Source organism: Tupaia chinensis, unplaced genomic scaffold (assembly GCF_000334495.1).
Source record: "Tupaia chinensis unplaced genomic scaffold, TupChi_1.0 Scaffold144276_1, whole genome shotgun sequence".
Taxonomy (NCBI): Eukaryota; Metazoa; Chordata; class Mammalia; order Scandentia; family Tupaiidae; genus Tupaia; species Tupaia belangeri.
Genome location: NW_006204133.1, coordinates 782,158 through 799,707, shown reverse-complemented (window position 1 = coordinate 799,707; position 17,550 = coordinate 782,158). Strand labels below are relative to the sequence as shown.

General features: G+C 57.5%; 1 protein-coding gene and 1 long non-coding RNA gene across 2 annotated transcripts; one reads left to right on the top strand and one right to left on the bottom strand.

The window, feature by feature from the left end:
• Positions 1–4,067: 4,067 nt before the first annotated feature.
• On the bottom strand, positions 4,068–9,742 carry LOC102501822 (uncharacterized). Its single transcript, XR_337113.3, has 3 exons — positions 9,663–9,742; positions 5,426–5,567; positions 4,068–4,697 (listed from the first exon to the last, which is right to left on the bottom strand). It is a non-coding gene; the product is annotated as an uncharacterized LOC102501822 (long non-coding RNA).
• Positions 6,292–15,881, top strand: NEURL3 (neuralized E3 ubiquitin protein ligase 3). The gene is made up of 4 exons (XM_006166560.3): positions 6,292–6,391; positions 11,782–12,267; positions 13,846–13,917; positions 15,098–15,881. The coding sequence occupies exons 1-4, from the start codon at positions 6,364–6,366 to the stop codon at positions 15,298–15,300; spliced, it is 789 nt and encodes a 262-aa protein (XP_006166622.1). The 5' UTR covers positions 6,292–6,363; the 3' UTR covers positions 15,301–15,881.
• The last annotated feature ends 1,669 nt before the right edge of the window (positions 15,882–17,550 follow it).

Genomic DNA, 17,550 nt, shown 5'->3' with positions numbered 1-17,550 from the left:
GAGATAGAAAGCGAGAAATCACCCCCCAGGGGGGATGGTCACGCCGCAATCCCTTCTCCTCCATTCTCCTCTCGGGATCTTGGGCACATACGCACATGGTGTGAGTTTTAAGCCACCAGGTCCAGGACGTGAACTGCAGTCGACTACGTGGGAGTCCAGCGACATAGCCATTACGCTAACTGCTGGTTCCCAATTTTCACCAGCAGGTGGCGTGGTGGTTAAAGCGCTGGACATTCCCACATGGCAACCATGGTTCAAGTCCTGGCCTGGTGACTTACTTTCTCACTTTCTCTCTCTCACTGTGTCTCTCTGGTCAAAATAAAATAAGTAAATGAATAAATAAAATTTAAAATAATTTGAAAAAAGAAGTTGCCACAATGCATTACTTGGCCTTGGCAATCCTGTTGTCCACTTCATGTGCCCGTGGCCCTGACTGTTTGAGGGACTGGTTCCCAGGCATGGCGGCCGGTGCCCTGAGAGTCCAGCCTGGAGGGAGCCAGATGAGGACAGGCACAGTCCCAGGGCCTTGACGGTAGGGGCTGCCCCAGGGCTTTGACGGTAGGGGCTGCCAGAGGCTGGACGGCCTGGTGGGACCCGGCGTGACTGGGTTTCTACGCCTGCATGGCCACAGCCTGTGTGAACCCAGGACGAGCCCTCCCCGACCCGCTCCTTCTCAGAGCTCAGGTGTCTTACGAGATGACCTGTATGACAGCGCTGTGTGATGAGGGGCCCTGGGCAAACAGGGCTGCCAGGCACTGAGGCGTCCCAATGACGCTGGGGAGGGAGGGAGGGGTTGTGGGGAGCTGGGGGTCAGGGAAGAAGATGCAGAGACCTCAGACCTAGCCCCCCTGACACCCAGGCCTTTCCTAGCTTGGAGGGCTCACAGAGCCTCTGCACATCCTGCAGTACTGAGGACAGCCAGCAGGGGACGCCCAATCCCCCCAGCCCTGAGGCATGGCTCTCTGGAGCGGAGAGTCCCCTTGAGAACAGGGGTGGCCAGGCACCAGCCTTGAGGTGCTGAAGGTGCTGCAGGGAAGGGAAGGGGTACCCCCATCATGGGGCAGTCTCCACCTTGCACTCAGGCGGCCGGTCAGCAGCCACCTACAAAGCAGCAGTCAGCGAGGGAAACTAACCAACGGCAGCTAAACCCTCAAGCTGCCAGGTGCCCTGGGTGACCAGCCGGGAGGGGCCGTGTGGACGGGCACGGGCTCTCCAACCACAACGCATGGGCCAGACCCTCGTCTGTCACTCACAGCCTTGAGACGGTGAGGAAGGCGCTTCACCGCTCAGTGCCTCGGTTTCCCCTCTGTAAAGTGGGACCGGTTACAATAACTAGAGCCTTTCTGAGGAGCTGCCGCGAGCATCAGTGAGTTCATGAGTCCTGAATTCAAGACAGCGGGGCTTTGCAGAGGAGCAGAACTGCTTCCTCACTCGTACCTACGAGGTGACCATGGCTGAGGTCCCATACACAGACAGATGAGAAAACATACACATCTGTTCATGCACATTTTGCATGGCATGGGGTCAGCAGGTGGCATAGTGGTTAAGGCGCTGGACTCTCACGTGGTCGAATGAGGTTCGAGTCCCAGACCTGTAGGCTTGAAACACACCGGGTGCGTGCGTGTGGGTGCCCAAAATCCCAAGAGGAGAATGGAAGAGGAGGGATGGCGGCGTGGCCATCCCTCCGGGGGTGAGTTCTCGCTTTCTGTCTCTCTATCTCTCCAGCAAGCACACTCACCCTATAACAAAAATTTCTCAAAACATTTTTCTTTTTTGCAGGGCACATTCAACTTCAGGAAATAAAGAATCAGAGGCACAGTGGCAGGTGTGTAGTTTTAGCCTTTGACGTGAAGGGTGGACAGCTGTATAGAAGTACGATTGGCTAAAGGAGGGGAATGAGCCCCTGGGAACAGAGGGGGTAACTGAGCAAGGCTGCGTGGTCAGACTCTTCTGCGTTTGTCTTCCGAGACAAGAACGTCAATGAGGCTCTGTGACCTGCTTCAGGGGAGAGGCGCAGGGGAAACTTCGATGAGTGACTTCCTAGACGAGAGGGCCTTCCTGCGCTGTTTTCTCACATGCCGGTGGGCTGGCCCTGTAGCACTTAGAGGTGCTAATGCACTGTGCCCCGGGAGCTGGAGTCCACAAGGCCAACCACGGTTCAAGTCCCGGCCCTGGCAGCTTGAACAACACACCAGGCATGTGTGCCCCAAAATTCTGACAGGACGAAGACCTGGAGGCAAAAATGGCTGTGGCCTAACCGCATCCCACCGAGGGGTGCCTTTTCTCTCTTTCTCTGGCAAATGCATTTGCCACCTGGCAATAAAAACAAAACAAAACAAAAAATGACCGCGGTGCGCTATTAATCCTGCCTGCCAGTTTGGTAAATGAACACGGGAGTGTGTGGCAGGGGTCTGCACGGGCACTCCTGTCCCCTAGACATCAGGCCTGGGGCAGCTCCAGTTCCTCAGAATGCCCACCCTCCCCGAGGCCTTGCAGACAGGACCACCCCACCCCAGCTCCGACCCGGGCAACCTGACAGCCGCAGCTTGCTCAGTAATATTCCAGATGAGCTGGGGCTTTGCAGCGGTGATTTCCTGATAAGACCCCAGGCTTATCTCTTGTGGAATGTGGCCTATCAACAAGCGGCTCTTGGCTTCAGCCCTCTGGGGAAGCAGCAGGGCAGCCAGTGTTGTGGCTGGGGCAAGGCAGGGAAGGAGGGAGGAGGAGGGGCCTTTGGGATCCGACAACAACCAGAGACCCCTGAGGCTGCCAGAGGGCCTGATGGGGTTCCCTGAGCCGGATCCCACACCATGAGCTGGGTGGTCCTTCACCTCTGGCTGAGCCCATGGAACCATCCACCTTGGGCCCTCTGCTTGGCATTGACTCCGTACTGGTTAGCCATGGGCCCTCAGAAGACTGCTTCTGTGGAGACACTGAGGAGCAGGCAGAGGCCACCGTGAGAGGGAAGGCCCACGTTTACTGCAATATCTTCAGAAGTCAGCCAGGGCCAGGCCACTGTGGTCCCCGCCTCCTCACCAAGATCAAGTCACAGCGCTGGGGTTGGAAGGGACCCACAGACCAACTCGTCCTGGCTCCCCCTTTTGTACAAGGGGACACCAGGGCCCAGGGAGGGCAAAGGGGCTGCCCAAGGTAATGAGGACCCTCTCCCTCCCCAGCCCACTCCCCCAGCCCAGTCAAGGCACGACCACTCCCAGTTGCCCCACGTGTAGCGGAGTGGCTTCTGTGACCACGTCCAGGTTCTTGGTGTGTCGGACAAAGAACTGAACAAAGCACAATAGTGAAAGGAAAGGTGGTTTATTAAGTAAAAGTGAAAGCACATTCTTGAGAGGTGGGAGCAGGCCTGAGCGGACGCAGAGAGAGTAGTGTCAAAGGCCATGGCATTACACTCTGTGGGATTTATCATTTTTCACCGCGGTTATTGGCTGGGCCCACCGATAGTTCTCATCTCATTGGCTCTATCAAATGTGGCCAGGCCCGCATCTGGCTATGTCACACAGGACTTAGCCAGCTAGACCTGCCCCACTAACCCCCTGCATTACCTGCCAGGGCATTTTCTGCCCTTTTTCTTTTTTCTTTTTTTTTGTATCTAGCCACAAGGGCAGATGCTCCAGCCCCCTTACCTGCTTCTGCTTGCTAGCTTTCTCCTGTCTCAAAGGGACATTCAGGGATACCCTTCCTTGTCTGTGGCCTTGTTCTAGGGGTTAAGGGCTGGGGTACTCACGCGTCTCCAAACCTACCTAGAGCCTTGTCCTCTAAGGTGCGGCCCACAGAACCACCTCGTTATAGAAGCGGGGTCCCGGGCATGGCTCCAGCCCTTCCTAGACCCCTGTATGTTTTTTCCCTTCCTGTAGAGGTTTTTGCCTTCGGGCATGTGCACTTGTGGGTGGAGAGGGGGAAGACAGACAGTGAGAGGGAAAGTGAGAAATCACCCCCACCACCCCCCAGGAGGATGGCCACGCCACAACCCCTTCTCCTTCATTCTCCTCCCAGGATCTTGGGCACACACACACGCACACACATTCAGTGTGAATTTCAAGCCACAGGGTCCAGGACTTGAACCATGGCCAGTCATGTGGGAGTCCAGCGATATAACCACTACACCATCTGCTAGGCCCGGACGACATGTATCTTAACAAGATCCCCATGAGATTTGTGTGCATGTTGCAGTGAGAGACGTCTTGGTGAGAGCAAGCCATGTTCCCTCCGTGAGCCTCGGTCTCCCTAACAGAAATCGGAGGGGCAGAAGATCCTTGCTGAACATGGAGAGCCAGGGCTTTGCCAGGACCTCCCCAAGGGCTGTTCACCTTTCCTGGTGGATTTTGGAAAGTGGAATTCCAGCTCCAGCAAGGCTGGGGGAACAGTCAACCCTCGCCCTTCTGCCTGGCTGGCCCCTCTTCTCTGCTGGACACCTGGGGCAGGCCGACCTCACAGATCCTGGGATGCAGCTGGTTCGCTTCGATCCTCCTCGGCACCAGGGATTAAGTGCCTTCTGGCAGCTCAGGTCGGAGCAGCAAGTCTCCACTCTGACTGCACATAAGGAGGCCCACCCTCAGGTCCTGCGTGCTGGTAGATGCTGCTGCGTGGCGAAGCCACGTGGAGGTCTCAAGTTCAATTCCTGGTTCACTCTGAAAGCTGGACACAGTCACGTGGGTCTGTAGTCCCAGCTACTTGGGAAGCTGAGGCAGGAGGAGGGAAACAGTGAGAACCTGGGCACGTGGGCATGGGTGCCTAAAATCCCAAGAAAAGAGTGGAGGAGGGGCTGCAGCGTGGCCATCTCCTGGGGGCGCTTCCTCGTTCTCTTTCTCTATCTCTGTCTGGCATGCACATATGCCCTACAGTAATTTTTTAAAAATTTTTAATAATTTTTTAAAAGGTTTTTGCCATAGGGCATGTGTGCTTGCCAGAGTAGGACAGAGATAGTGAGAAGAAAAGTGAGAAATCACCCCCCAGGGAGATGGCCACACCACAACCCCTTCTTCTCCATTCTCCTCTAGGATTTTGGGCACGCACACACATGCCAGGAGTGATTTTCAAGATACCAGGTCCAGGACTTGAACCACAGTTGGCCATGTGGGAGTCCAGTGCCTTAACCACTACTCCGCCTGCTGGCCCTATCATTTTTGTTTATTTTAAAAGAAGTCAGCTGGTGGCATTGTGGTGGCATCTGGATCCCCCGCGGCCAACTGCACAGTTCAGTCCTGGACCTAATGGCTTGAAAAATACCCCAGGTGCATGTGAGTACATGCCCAAAATCCTGAGAGGAGGACGAAGAAGGTATTGTGGCGTGGCCATGCCCCCGAGGGTGCTTTCTCGCTTTCTCTCTCTCTCCAGTGAGCACACATGCCCTCTGGCAGATTAAAAAGGAAAGAGAAAGAAGAAAAAAAAGGGAAAAGGAGAGACGCACCTTCCACCGAAACTGGTCACGCCTGGCCTCCTCCAGCCCTCCGGCGCATCAGCTCCTGGGGGCCGCGCAGTGGGCCTGGCGTGTCTCAGGCTAACTGGGTCAGAGTTTTCGTTCTGGTTTTTACGTTTCTCTGTGCGCTGACCTGAGAGGAGAGGCGTAGAGAGAAGGAAAGTGAGAAATCCACTCGGGGAGACGGCCACGTAATCCTTTCTCCTCCACTCTCCTCTTGGGATTTTGGGACATACATACATGCCCGGCATGATTTTCTTTTTTAAAAGAATTGTTTACGTAATCTTATTAATTATTACTATATTTTAATTTGGCCAGGGAGAGAGAGGGGGAAAGTGAGAAAGTAAGTCACCAGGTCCAGGATTCGAACTGTGGTCAGCCCTGTGGGCATCCAGTGCCTTAACCACCATACTTCCTGCTGGCCCCAGAGTCTGAGATTTTAATGTGCATGGTGGCCACGTGGGTCCCGGCCCAGCGGTTAGGCGCGCTGCAGCCTGTGCTACCAGGGCTGGCTGGGATGCTTTTCCACACTACAGACTCTCGGGCCCCGCTCCAGGTCCATGGAACCAGAGCCTTTGGGGACAGGGCTGGGCACAGGTACTTATTAACGTGCCTTGGTGATTAGAGCGCACAGCTGGCGCAGGGCTGGTCAGAGGTAAGACAGCAGCTACCCTAAGACCTTGCTGGGCCCTGTTCCCAGTCCCCGCTTCCTTCGCTCAGGCCAGCCAGCTGCAGCAAGGCTGCAGTGAGCGGAAGAGTCATCAGGAAATTCCCTGGATATAGCAACCCGTGACAGCAACATTGTTAATCATCAACCCTGTAACCAATCCCTGGCCCATAAAAAGGAGACCTGCTGAGTCCCTGGAAACCTGTCTCCTGTCCCTCTCCAGACGACTCCGTCCAGACCTGTGTCCCAGGACCCCAGGCTGATGGGTGCCCAGCTGTGCTCCAAGGCCGGTAAGGAGACCTTCTGCAGCCCTGTGCTTGGTCCCTGCATGGGAGTGAAAGTTGTGGGGCTCAGTGTCGCCGCAGGGTAGGAGTTCCAGCAGGTAGAGGTGAGGTCAGGAGCCCGGCAAAGGCAATGACGGGATGCCCCGAGAGCTGCCAGCCTCTCAGAGCCTGTGCAAAGTTGCCCCTGGGCAACAGGGTAGAGTTTAAGGGGCCCAGTGGCCAAGGGGTCCCAGCTCTGCCAGGTCGAGCTGTGGGACCTTGGTCAAGTCAGTCTGTCCCTGGGCACAATGCAGCTCACCCTGCCAGCGTGCAGGCCTGGCAGACTGCACGGATGAAAGGTGGGCTGTGAGCCTCACCTGGGGTCCCAGGCATCCCTCAGTGGCAGGGACGTGGAGAATCAGGTTCCTATCTTTTTTTAAGAATAATTTATTTAATTTTATTATTCTTATTACTATTTTTTAGAGAGAGATTTCTGCTTTAGGGGACATGTGCTTGCCAGACAGATAGAGAAACAGAAAAAAATCACCTCCCAAGGGGGGATGGCCACAATGCAATCCCTTCTCCTTCATTCTCTTCTTGGGATTTTGGGCACACACTGTACACACGCCTGGTGTGAGCTTTAAAGCCACTCGGCCTGGGACTTGCACCATGGTCAACTACATGAGAGTCCAAAGACATAACCATTATGCCACCTGCTAGTCTCTATTATTATTCATTTTTTTTTAACTTGACCAGAAAGAGACAGAGGGGGAAACTGAGAAAACAAGCCGCCAGGTCTGGGACTCGAACTGTAGCTGGCCATGTGGGAGTCCAGCACCCAAGCTGCCATGCCACCCACTGGCTCAGAGAACCAGGGGTAGGTTTGTTACCCCTGGTATTAGGGCTGCATGCCTTGAACTACTCTCCAAGCAAAGAGCCAGGAGCCCGTGCTTGGAGCCGTGGCCACTGGTTGGCACTGCAGGCTCAACACTGCAGCAGGCTGCAGGCAGAGTTCGGTCGCCGCAGCAGCTGTGTTCGCCCTCCAGGCGGCGCAATGACATGCCATAATGGAGGCAGCTCCAGGGTATGAGGGCCAGAGCTGGGCCCAGGATCCCCCATTTCTGGCTGCAAGGACCAAATGACTTGTGAAGCCTCCCGAAGCTCTGAGAGTCCCCCACGGGGTGGCAGGAGGAGTGAAAGAGGCCCTAAGTGTCCCATGGGTGGTGGCTGCGGGGATGGAGGTGACGAGGACTGTGTGCTGGGCGCTGGGCTGGGTGCTAGGCGCTGGGCTGGGTGCTGGGCGAGGCCCTAGTTCACGTTCTAACCGGCCTCCCTGGCTGCAAAGGTTCTGTAACTTGACTCCACCTGCCCAGGGTGGAGACATCCAGAAGGTCCTGAGTTCCCTGAGTTTCCTGGCAGCCAGGGTGGGTTCCTGTGGTCAAGTTGGGCACACGGCCCTGCCCCCTGTGGCAGTGGAGAGCTAGGGACTGGCAGGTCTCTGGGGAGGGTTCCCCCCACCCCAGGCAAGTCACTCTGAGGCTCTGAGCCGCAGTACCTGCCTGGAAACGGAGCTGAGTAATAAGAACGGCCACCCGTAAGTGTGAGGGTGCTCTGAGCCTTGTGGCTGCCCAGCCGGCTGGGGACAGCCTGCTTGGAGCATCATGCTTGGTCTGTACCCACGTCTGCACTCAGGGTTGGGTGGGACCTGCCTGCCTGGATCACAGGTGGGAGGGCCACTTGTAGGCCACGTGGGAGGAGCTAGTCAGAGTGCAGGGGACACCGGCCCCTCAGCTCCAACCATGGTAGCTGACTCCTGTGCAGTGAATGGGCCAGTCCGGCAGGCCTTCACCGGGCTGGCAGGACGAGGGGCAGGGGTTGGCCCTGCACAGTAAACAGCCACCATGACCACATGGCCACACGACCATGCGACCACATGGGAGAGTGCGTGTGCAGAGGCCTGGCCCAGGGAGCCGGCTCTTCCTTACCAACCATGGTGCCTTCCAAGAGCTGCTTTCAGGCCGTTGCCGAGGGCTGCCTGAGATAGGGCAGCGCGCTGGTGAGCAGCAGAGAAGGGCACTCAGCGGGCTTGTGTCCCCTGGCCCCTCCTCTAGCTGTGGTGACATGAGAGCGCAGCTCCAGGGGCTACGGGAAGGCTGCTGAGATGTGGAGGGGTGAGCTTTGCACACTCGAGCTCCTGTCCAGGGCAAGGCCTGCTTCTGCTGGGATCCCCAGGGCCTCCCTATCCTGCCTGGGGACTCGTGCCTACAAGACCGTTCCCAGGCATTCCTTCTCCTCTGTGGACTGCCTCCCAGCCAGCTAGGTCCCACCTTCCTCCAGGAAGTGGACAGGGCAGTGGGCTCGCCCCTCGCCCCAGAGCGGCGGAGTCAGCCTCTGTCCCACATCAGCCCTGGAGTCACGGTGGAAGCTCCACCCACAGTCAAGGCCAGCTCAACCCCGCTGGCTCCCACCTAGGCCCGAGGAGCTGAGCACAATGATGGGGCCACTTCCCTATGGGGGCTGCCTTAGATGAGGCTGGGGCAGCCCCTCTCCCCCTAGCTCTGCCCCGACTGCCATGCGGCCAAGGCTGGCTGCTCACCCGCTGGCCACAGGGGTCTCTTCTGCCTCTCGGGGTGCGGCAGGATTGGATGTGGTGGTGAGTGGAGACGTCTCCAGCACCCACCATCGTCCAGAGCCATTGCCCTGGTCCCTTACCGAGTCCAGCCAGGTCTTCACTCTAGTCCTCACCTCAGGGCTGGGCAGTGGCCTAGCTGAGTGAGGAGGTGGCCTTCTCCCTCCTGGGGTTGGGCTGGTTACACCAGGAGCTCCCGCCTGCCCCCTCACCCTGAACTGATGCCTGGCCAGGTGGGCGGTGACCGCTGCATTCAGGAGCCCAGGCAGGTGCCCAGAGACTCCAGGCCTTGGCAGGACAGGCCCACCTAGGTCGGCAGCGGGCCTGGCAGCAGGGACCAGGATCTGGGGCCACCTGCATCTGCCCTCCTCACAGCATTCTGGGAGCCTCAGTGACTCAGCAGTGAGCAGGAGGATAGAGTCACGGATGTCAGGGTGCCCCCACTGGCACCAGCCCAAATTGTGCTCAGAGATGCTCCCGGCTTACCTACACCCTTGGGGAACAGGGAGTCTGGGCACGCCTGTCCGATGGGAAGAGAAGATGAGGGCATTTCAGGAGGGGACAGGAGGGCAGGGACACCTCGTACGTGGCTCTGTGAGGGCTCACTCAGAGGCCCCAAAGCCAGGGGGACCCTAAGGCTTCAGGTAAGGGCATTTCAGATCGGCTTACCTGTGGCCTGTGGCAGTCAGGGATAGACTCCTTGAGCCTCAGGGTGTCCTCCGCGCCCTCCCTGTGCCATGCTGGAATGCCAAGGCTGCCTGCTCACCCGCTGGCCACAGGGTTCTCTTCTGCCTCTCGGGGTGCGGCAGGATTGGATGTGGTGGTGAGTGGAGACGTCTCCAGCACCCACCATCGTCCAGAGCCATTGCCCTGGTCCCTTACCGAGTCCAGCCAGGTCTTCACTCTAGTCCTCACCTCAGGGCTGGGCAGTGGCCTAGCTGAGTGAGGAGGTGGCCTTCTCCCTCCTGGGGTTGGGCTGGTTACACCAGGAGCTCCCGCCTGCCCCCTCACCCTGAACTGATGCCTGGCCAGGTGGGCGGTGACCGCTGCATTCAGGAGCCCAGGCAGGTGCCCAGAGACTCCAGGCCTTGGCAGGACAGGCCCACCTAGGTCGGCAGCGGGCCTGGCAGCAGGGACCAGGATCTGGGGCCACCTGCATCTGCCCTCCTCACAGCATTCTGGGAGCCTCAGTGACTCAGCAGTGAGCAGGAGGATAGAGTCACGGATGTCAGGGTGCCCCCACTGGCACCAGCCCAAATTGTGCTCAGAGATGCTCCCGGCTTACCTACACCCTTGGGGAACAGGGAGTCTGGGCACGCCTGTCCGATGGGAAGAGAAGATGAGGGCATTTCAGGAGGGGACAGGAGGGCAGGGACACCTCGTACGTGGCTCTGTGAGGGCTCACTCAGAGGCCCCAAAGCCAGGGGGACCCTAAGGCTTCAGGTAAGGGCATTTCAGATCGGCTTACCTGTGGCCTGTGGCAGTCAGGGATAGACTCCTTGAGCCTCAGGGTGTCCTCCGCGCCCTCCCTGTGCCATGCTGGAATGCTACAGCATGTGTGAGGTCAGAGAGCTGCCAGGGAAGGCCACAGATCGGGGAGGGGAGGAACCTGGCTCTTCTAGGCCGGCTGGGGCTCTGGCTCAACCTCGGATTGAGTTCATCTCAGTTTCATTTTCAACAGCCAGCAATCCACCAACCTCAGTCCCCAGCCCAGGAAGGGCAGGGGCGAGAGGGGAGGAGCAGGAGGAAGAGGGGCCCAGGAGCTGGCTGAGGGAGATTCTGGGGCAGGAAGCTCCACCAGCTTCCTCCAGACCTCGGGCTTAAAATGGAGAGCTGCCCAGCAAGGAGCTTTCCTTCCTCTGCTTGTTGGAGTCCGGCGGAAAGTCCCCTGGCTTCAAAGCCCACTCTTGGGCCTGGCGGACCCAGCCCGGGGTTCCAAGGTGGCCGGCCTAGAGCCCCTCTTGGTGGAGAGCGCTGGCCTCCATTCTCTCCCAGGAACAGAAAGACCACCCCTCCCTGGGGGTGTGGCCTTCCCAAGGTTCCCTGTGGGAAAAGGAGACCTCAGACAAGGAGGAAGACAGCGCCCACGTGGCCCTCCTGCCCCAGCCACTGTTAGCGAGCCTGCCCACTGCCTTCTAGGTGCATGCATGGAATATGTGCATAGCGTTTTGTTTGTTTGTTTGTTTTTAATGGAGAGGTTTTTGCTATAGGGCCCGTGTGCTCACCAGGAAGACAGAGAGAGAGACAAGAAAGCGGCAAAACCCCCCCCCCCCCCCGGGAGGATGGCCATGCAGCAGTCCCTTCTCCTTTCGGGATCTTGGGCACGCACACGTGCCCAGCATGAGTTTAAGCCACTGGGTCCGGGACTCGAACCATGGTCGATACATGGGAGTCCAGCGACATAGCCACTATGCCATCTGCTGGTCCCTAGCCTGCTCTTTTTAACAATAATAACCATTACCTGGTTCAAGCACAGGCAGAGAACAAACAGGTGACCACTCCTTCAGGTTCCCCAGCATTCCTAAGGGAGGGAAACAGGCTTGGTTGGGGAGGTTCCTGGTGGGAACCCAGACCCAGTGTGCAAGGTGGATTCCTCACTGGGCTCTAACAGTCCAGGGCAGTTCAGGCGGGGGTGGGATTCAGATGACTCCAGGGAGCTAAGGGAGGCAGCACTGGTCTCCCAGGGGAGGTCAAGGAGGCCCAGAGTGTAGGCGTTCCAGAGGTGGACCTGGGAGCGGGTGGTGAATGGGCGTGCCACATTGACACCCTCTATACACCGTCTCTACAGATACCAGTGCACCCTTAGAGGCACTTCGCTTCCACGCCGAGGCCAAAGGCGCGCAGGTGCATCTGGACGCGCATGAGTGCACTGCGCGCAGGCGCGCCACGTTCCACGACGGCATCGTGTTCAGCCAGAGGCCGGTGGCCCCGGGCGAGCGCGTGGCGCTGCGCATGCTGCAGCAGGAGGGCGGCTGGTGCGGTGGCCTCCGTGTGGGCTTCACACGCCTGGACCCTGCGCACGTGTCTGCGCCCAGTCTTCCGCCCTTCATGTGTCCGGACCTGGAGCAGCAGAGCCCCACGTGGGCGGCAGTGCTGCCGGAGGGCTGCGCCCGCGCTGGGGACGTGGTGCGCTTCTGGGTGAACCGCCGTGGCCAGCTCTTCGCCAAGGTCAACGCAGGCCGCCAGTTCCTGCTGCGCAAGGGTGTGCGCATGGGTGCTCCGCTCTGGGCTGTGATGGACGTATACGGGACCACCAAGGCCATCGAGATACTGGGTGAGGCAATCCGTGGCACACCCCGGAGGTGGGGACGTGGGGGGAGACGGAGACTCTGCTGGCACCCCACCCCGATCCAGAGGCGGTGGGATAAGCTTCCCTTTGGTCAGTTACTCCATCAGCCCTGCCTGGTGTTAGCTATGAAGGAGGGCCTGGAGACTCAGCTGGCCCGGATCCAGTCACAGGGTGGGGAGCCTTGCCCCGAGACAGTAAGAGGACATGACCGGCCCCCAAACATCTGATCACCTTTCACAAAGGAAGACATTTGGGCTGGGTTTTGCAGTCTAAGTAGGAGTTCTCTAGAAACACAGATGGCAAGCAAAGGGAACACAAGTGTGAGGACCAAAGGTACAGGAGGGGCCAGCAGGTGGCGTGGTGGCTAAGGTTCTGGACTCCCACATGGCTGACTGCAGTTTGAGTCCCAGACCCAGCAGCTTGAAAATCACACCAGGTACGTGTGTGCGCATGCCCCACATCCTGACAGGTAACGGGAGGAGAAGGGATTGCAGTATGGCCACCCCCCAGGGTGTGATTTCTCACTTTCTCTCTCAGTGTCTCTGTCTCTCTCTGGTAAGTGCAAGCGTCCTAGGGCAAAAACCAAAGCAAAACAAAAAGCAAAACACAGAAGTCTGTCTACGAATGAAACCCCAATATTGGCTTTCTTGAGCGGGTGATCCATACCCCGTTTCCTCCACCCCTCGGGCAAATTTGTTTTAGTTTTTAACGTGGCCAGAAGGCACGTGTGCTCACTGGAGACACAGAAAGTGTGAAGGCACCTCCATGGGGGAATGTCACGATGCAGTCCCTTCTCCTCCGTCTCTCCCTCCTCTCAGGATTCTGGGCATGCATGCATGTGTGCCTGTTGTGTTTCTCGAGCTGCTGGATCTGGGACTTGAACTGTGCAGTCTGCCATATGGACTCCAGCTGCCTTAACCACCACACCACGAGCTGGTCCACAAATTTGTTTTAAAATTAATTTGCTGTAGCTGCTAGAACTTCACTCCGGGATGGCCTGATTTGACAGGTCTGGGGTGGGCTCAAGCACCAAGGTTTTCCCTGCTTCTTGAAAAAAAAAAAAAAATTCTTTAAGTCTATCTGCTTACCTTTTCCATGAGTGAGTGAGAGACAGCACCCCCAGTGGGGTCTCAACCCCGCCATCCACCCATAGCCTCAGCCAGCCCAGATCCTGGGCGCTGGTGCACGGGTAGGTCTTAGGACCTCCCCTGTGGGATCGCCCCATAGTGCATGTGTTTTCAGCTGTGCCGCCATCTTGCCTGCTCCTGGAGATGTGGGTGCACATCTGGGTTTGGAAACTTGTTCCATGCTGAGGGTCTGAGCTCAGGCAGTGGCAGGAGGACAAATAAGAAGGAAGGGTGGCCTAGGAGGAAGAATACAGACCTGGGAATTCTCAACGGGTTAGACAAGGGAAGGACTGGCTGGGACAGGATCTTCAAGTCAACTGGAGCTCCAGCATTGTCACCCAGGAAAGAAAGAAGACGGACCCTGTGCTGCAGGGCCAGGGGGGGATGGGAGCCCTGAGTGTGCTCCCAGGGTCCTGAGTTTCCCTCTCTGCCCTAGATCCTGCGTCCAGCCTGTTTCCCACAGCAGCGCCATGGGTCCCCAGTGAGGAGGCTGTGCAGGAGCCTGAAGGTGAGCACCAGGGCCCGCCGGGACTCCAGCACCTGGCACTGGGAGGGGGTAGGGGAGATCTGAGGCCTGAGGCTTAGTTGCTCAGTCATGTCTTTCCTGAGTCCCAGTGGGATTTCTCACAGGCTTTGGACTAAGCTGGTTCGTTCTGCCTGCCAGAAACCTAAGAGCAACACAACGCCTCTGCCTTCTACCACACTGACTCACTTCACACGTTATCAGAGCACCTTCAGGAGCAGAAGGTGTTGGTTTTTTCTTGCAAAAAGCAATTCGCATTCATTGTAAAAGCTTTGTCAAATGGGGCCAGTCCTGTAGTCTCGTTAAGGGAGCCAGATCCCACATGGCCAACTACATTTGAATTTTGGCCCTAGGGGCTTGGAAAACATGCCAGACTTGTGTGTAGGTGTCCCGAATCTTGATGGGCTGGAGAAATAAAGGGGCAGGGACTGCAAAAGGTTGCGCCCCATTGGGGGCTTCTTTCTCTTTCTCTCTCGTGAGTGCACGCACCCTCTTGCAATTAAAAAGAAAAGTATTGTCAAATGGAAATAAAGATTAAAGAATGATGGAAGTAAAATTAAAAATCCTATCCATTGCCTCTTAGGTAGGGTTCCACCCAGTATTTTTATTTTTAAAACTTATTTCATATTATTATTATTATCATTAATTATTATTTTAGAGATTTTTGCTATGGGGTATATGTGCTCTCCAGAGAGAGAGAGACAGACAGACAGAAACAGTGAGACAGAAAGTGAGAAATCACCCTTCTGAAGGAATGACCACATTGCAATCCCTTCTCCTCCATTCTCCTCTCGGGATCCTGGGCACGCACACACACGCACCCAGTGTGAGTTTTAAGCCACCGGGTCCAGGACTTGAACCGCGGTTGGCTATGTGGGAGTCTAGCGACATAGCCATTATGCCAACTGCTGGTCCCCACCCAGTATTTTTTAGACGTAGTTATATACATATACATATGCATGTGTGGGGATGGTGCTGTTTTCCTTCTCCCTGTATCAGAATTTTAGTATATATATGTACACACCTGGTCCCCTCCTGAGTGATTACGTCATGAGCATTTTCTCCCAAGGTGGTACCATTCAGAACATGACCGCAGAGCTCCCTGCCCTGTTTGCATCACGAGTACATATAACACGCCTGCCCCGCTTTGTGTCCCCGTCCTCAGCCACACCGGGAAGGGAGTGTGCCATCTGCTTCCACCACACTGCCAACGCCTGCCTTGTCCCCTGCGGCCACACTGACTTCTGCAGCTACTGTGCCTGGCGGGTCTTCAGGGACACGGCAAAGTGCCCCATGTGTCGCTGGCAGATCAAGGCAGTGGCCCCGGCGTGGAGCCGTCCTGCTCTGAGGACCGGAGAAGGCTCGTGAGAGGAGAAGGCCTCCCGATGTGGCGGCATTTCGGACCTGGATCTGAGCCTGGCACCTGGGCGAAGGCGGCACAGCCTCGTCCTTCTGGAGAAGACTCAGGAAGGCTGGAAGAGGCCCCACAGAGAGAGGCGGAATGGGCGGCGAGGGTGCCTTTCCCACCGTCCCCAGCAGGCCTCAGGACGGGGCCAGGCAGCAAGGACGAAGCCCTGTCTGCTCACACCAGGCGGGCCCCACGCGGTGCTTTGCTCAGAAAGGGAGTGGTCCGGGACCCCTTTCCTAGCCGAGGAAGCGAAGGTATCTGCTGTGTCCTGTGCACGCCCTGCACCACCCCAGTACTGCGGAGCCTGGGCCAGAGCAGGGGCGTGTCTAGGTGGGACGTTTACAGTCCCCTGTGGGAACTGGGTCAGCTCTGGGAAGTCCCCGCGAGGTGGGTCTGGTTACCTACCTCTCCTGGTGGTTGCGAGGCCCGGTGAGCCCATGCACCTGAAGATGATTCAACACAAGAAAGCACGCCGCTGTCACCGTGTGTTTCCGTGCCGGCTTCTGAGCTGTCACAATAAAGGTGGCCTGAAGAACCGCTCAACGACTGTGTCTCCCTTGCGGCAGACGGTGGAGCGGGTGGTGCTGTGGGCTGGTGGGGATGCTGGGGCTTTGGGGGGTAGGTGTCTGCCCCGCCCAGGGACACCCTTGGCTTGCAGGTGGACTGAACAGACTTGCGGCCGTGGCCCCTGGACTCTCCTTAGCTGACGTGAAGAGGACAGTCCTCCGCTCCCGGGCCTCCAGTCCCAGCCGGACTTTGCCTTTGCTGCTCCTGATTCGGGGGAACTGCCTCGAGGCTCTGGCCCGGACCTAAGGCGGGAGTTGGCCTGAGAGCCATCCCAGCGGGTCTCGGTGGCAAAGACAAGTCATCCCATTACTTTGCTGTAGCTCCCAGCCCTGCGATGGGGACATCTCCTGGAAAAGAGCCCTAGGTGAAGGGGGTTCAAACTTCCTGTGCTCAAACTGTAAGGACGGGCACCTCCACACACTGCCCTCTGCCCACAGCGCGGCCATCCAGATGGGCGGGTGGGGCTTCATGGCACCAGGGTTTCGTTCACTCTGCAGGGGACATTCCCATCTGCCACCCGCAGTACTTTAACCTTGGGCATGTGACTTGACTTCTGTGAGCCTCAGTTTCTTCATCTATAAAGTGAAATCAAAGGCCGGCTGCTGCCGTGGTGGTTAAGGGCACTAGACTCCCACATGGCCGACTGAGGTTCAGGTCCCGGACCTGGCGGCGTGCTTTCTCACTTTCCCTCTCTCTCTCTGGTCAAACAGGAAAATAATAATAACAAATGAAATTTAAAAGGAAAATTGAGAAAGTACCCTCTTACCATGGGACATGGTCACACTACAATCTGTTCTCCATTTCTCACTCCTTTTGTGATTTTGGGCAAGTGTGCACACGTGCTTGTAAGCCACTAGGTCCTGGGCCTAAACTGGTCAGTCAGCTACTTTAACCACCACGCCACCTGCTGGCCCCTGTTTTCGGTTTTATTGCCCAGATACCTTCACAGCTACTGCGCCTGGCGGGTCTTCAGGGACACGGCAAAGTGCCCCATGTGTCGCTGGCAGATCAAGGCAGTGGCCCCGGCGTGGAGCCGTCCTGCTCTGAGGACCGGAGAAGGCTCGTGAGAGGAGAAGGCCTCCCGATGTGGCGGCATTTCGGACCTGGATCTGAGCCTGGCACCTGGGCGAAGGCGGCACAGCCTCGTCCTTCTGGAGAAGACTCAGGAAGGCTGGAAGAGGCCCCACAGAGAGAGGCGGAATGGGCGGCGAGGGTGCCTTTCCCACCGTCCCCAGCAGGCCTCAGGACGGGGCCAGGCAGCAAGGACGAAGCCCTGTCTGCTCACACCAGGCGGGCCCCACGCGGTGCTTTGCTCAGAAAGGGAGTGGTCCGGGACCCCTTTCCTAGCCGAGGAAGCGAAGGTATCTGCTGTGTCCTGTGCACGCCCTGCACCACCCCAGTACTGCGGAGCCTGGGCCAGAGCAGGGGCGTGTCTAGGTGGGACGTTTACAGTCCCCTGTGGGAACTGGGTCAGCTCTGGGAAGTCCCCGCGAGGTGGGTCTGGTTACCTACCTCTCCTGGTGGTTGCGAGGCCCGGTGAGCCCATGCACCTGAAGATGATTCAACACAAGAAAGCACGCCGCTGTCACCGTGTGTTTCCGTGCCGGCTTCTGAGCTGTCACAATAAAGGTGGCCTGAAGAAC

Coding starts and splice junctions, on each gene's coding strand:
- NEURL3 (XM_006166560.3), top strand. CDS start 6,364: ATGGGTGCCCAGCTGTGCTCCAAGGCCG. Junction 6,392..11,781: donor CCAGCTGTGCTCCAAGGCCG/GTAAGGAGACCT, acceptor CCGTCTCTACAG/ATACCAGTGCACCCTTAGAG. Junction 13,918..15,097: donor GGCTGTGCAGGAGCCTGAAG/GTGAGCACCAGG, acceptor CCCCGTCCTCAG/CCACACCGGGAAGGGAGTGT.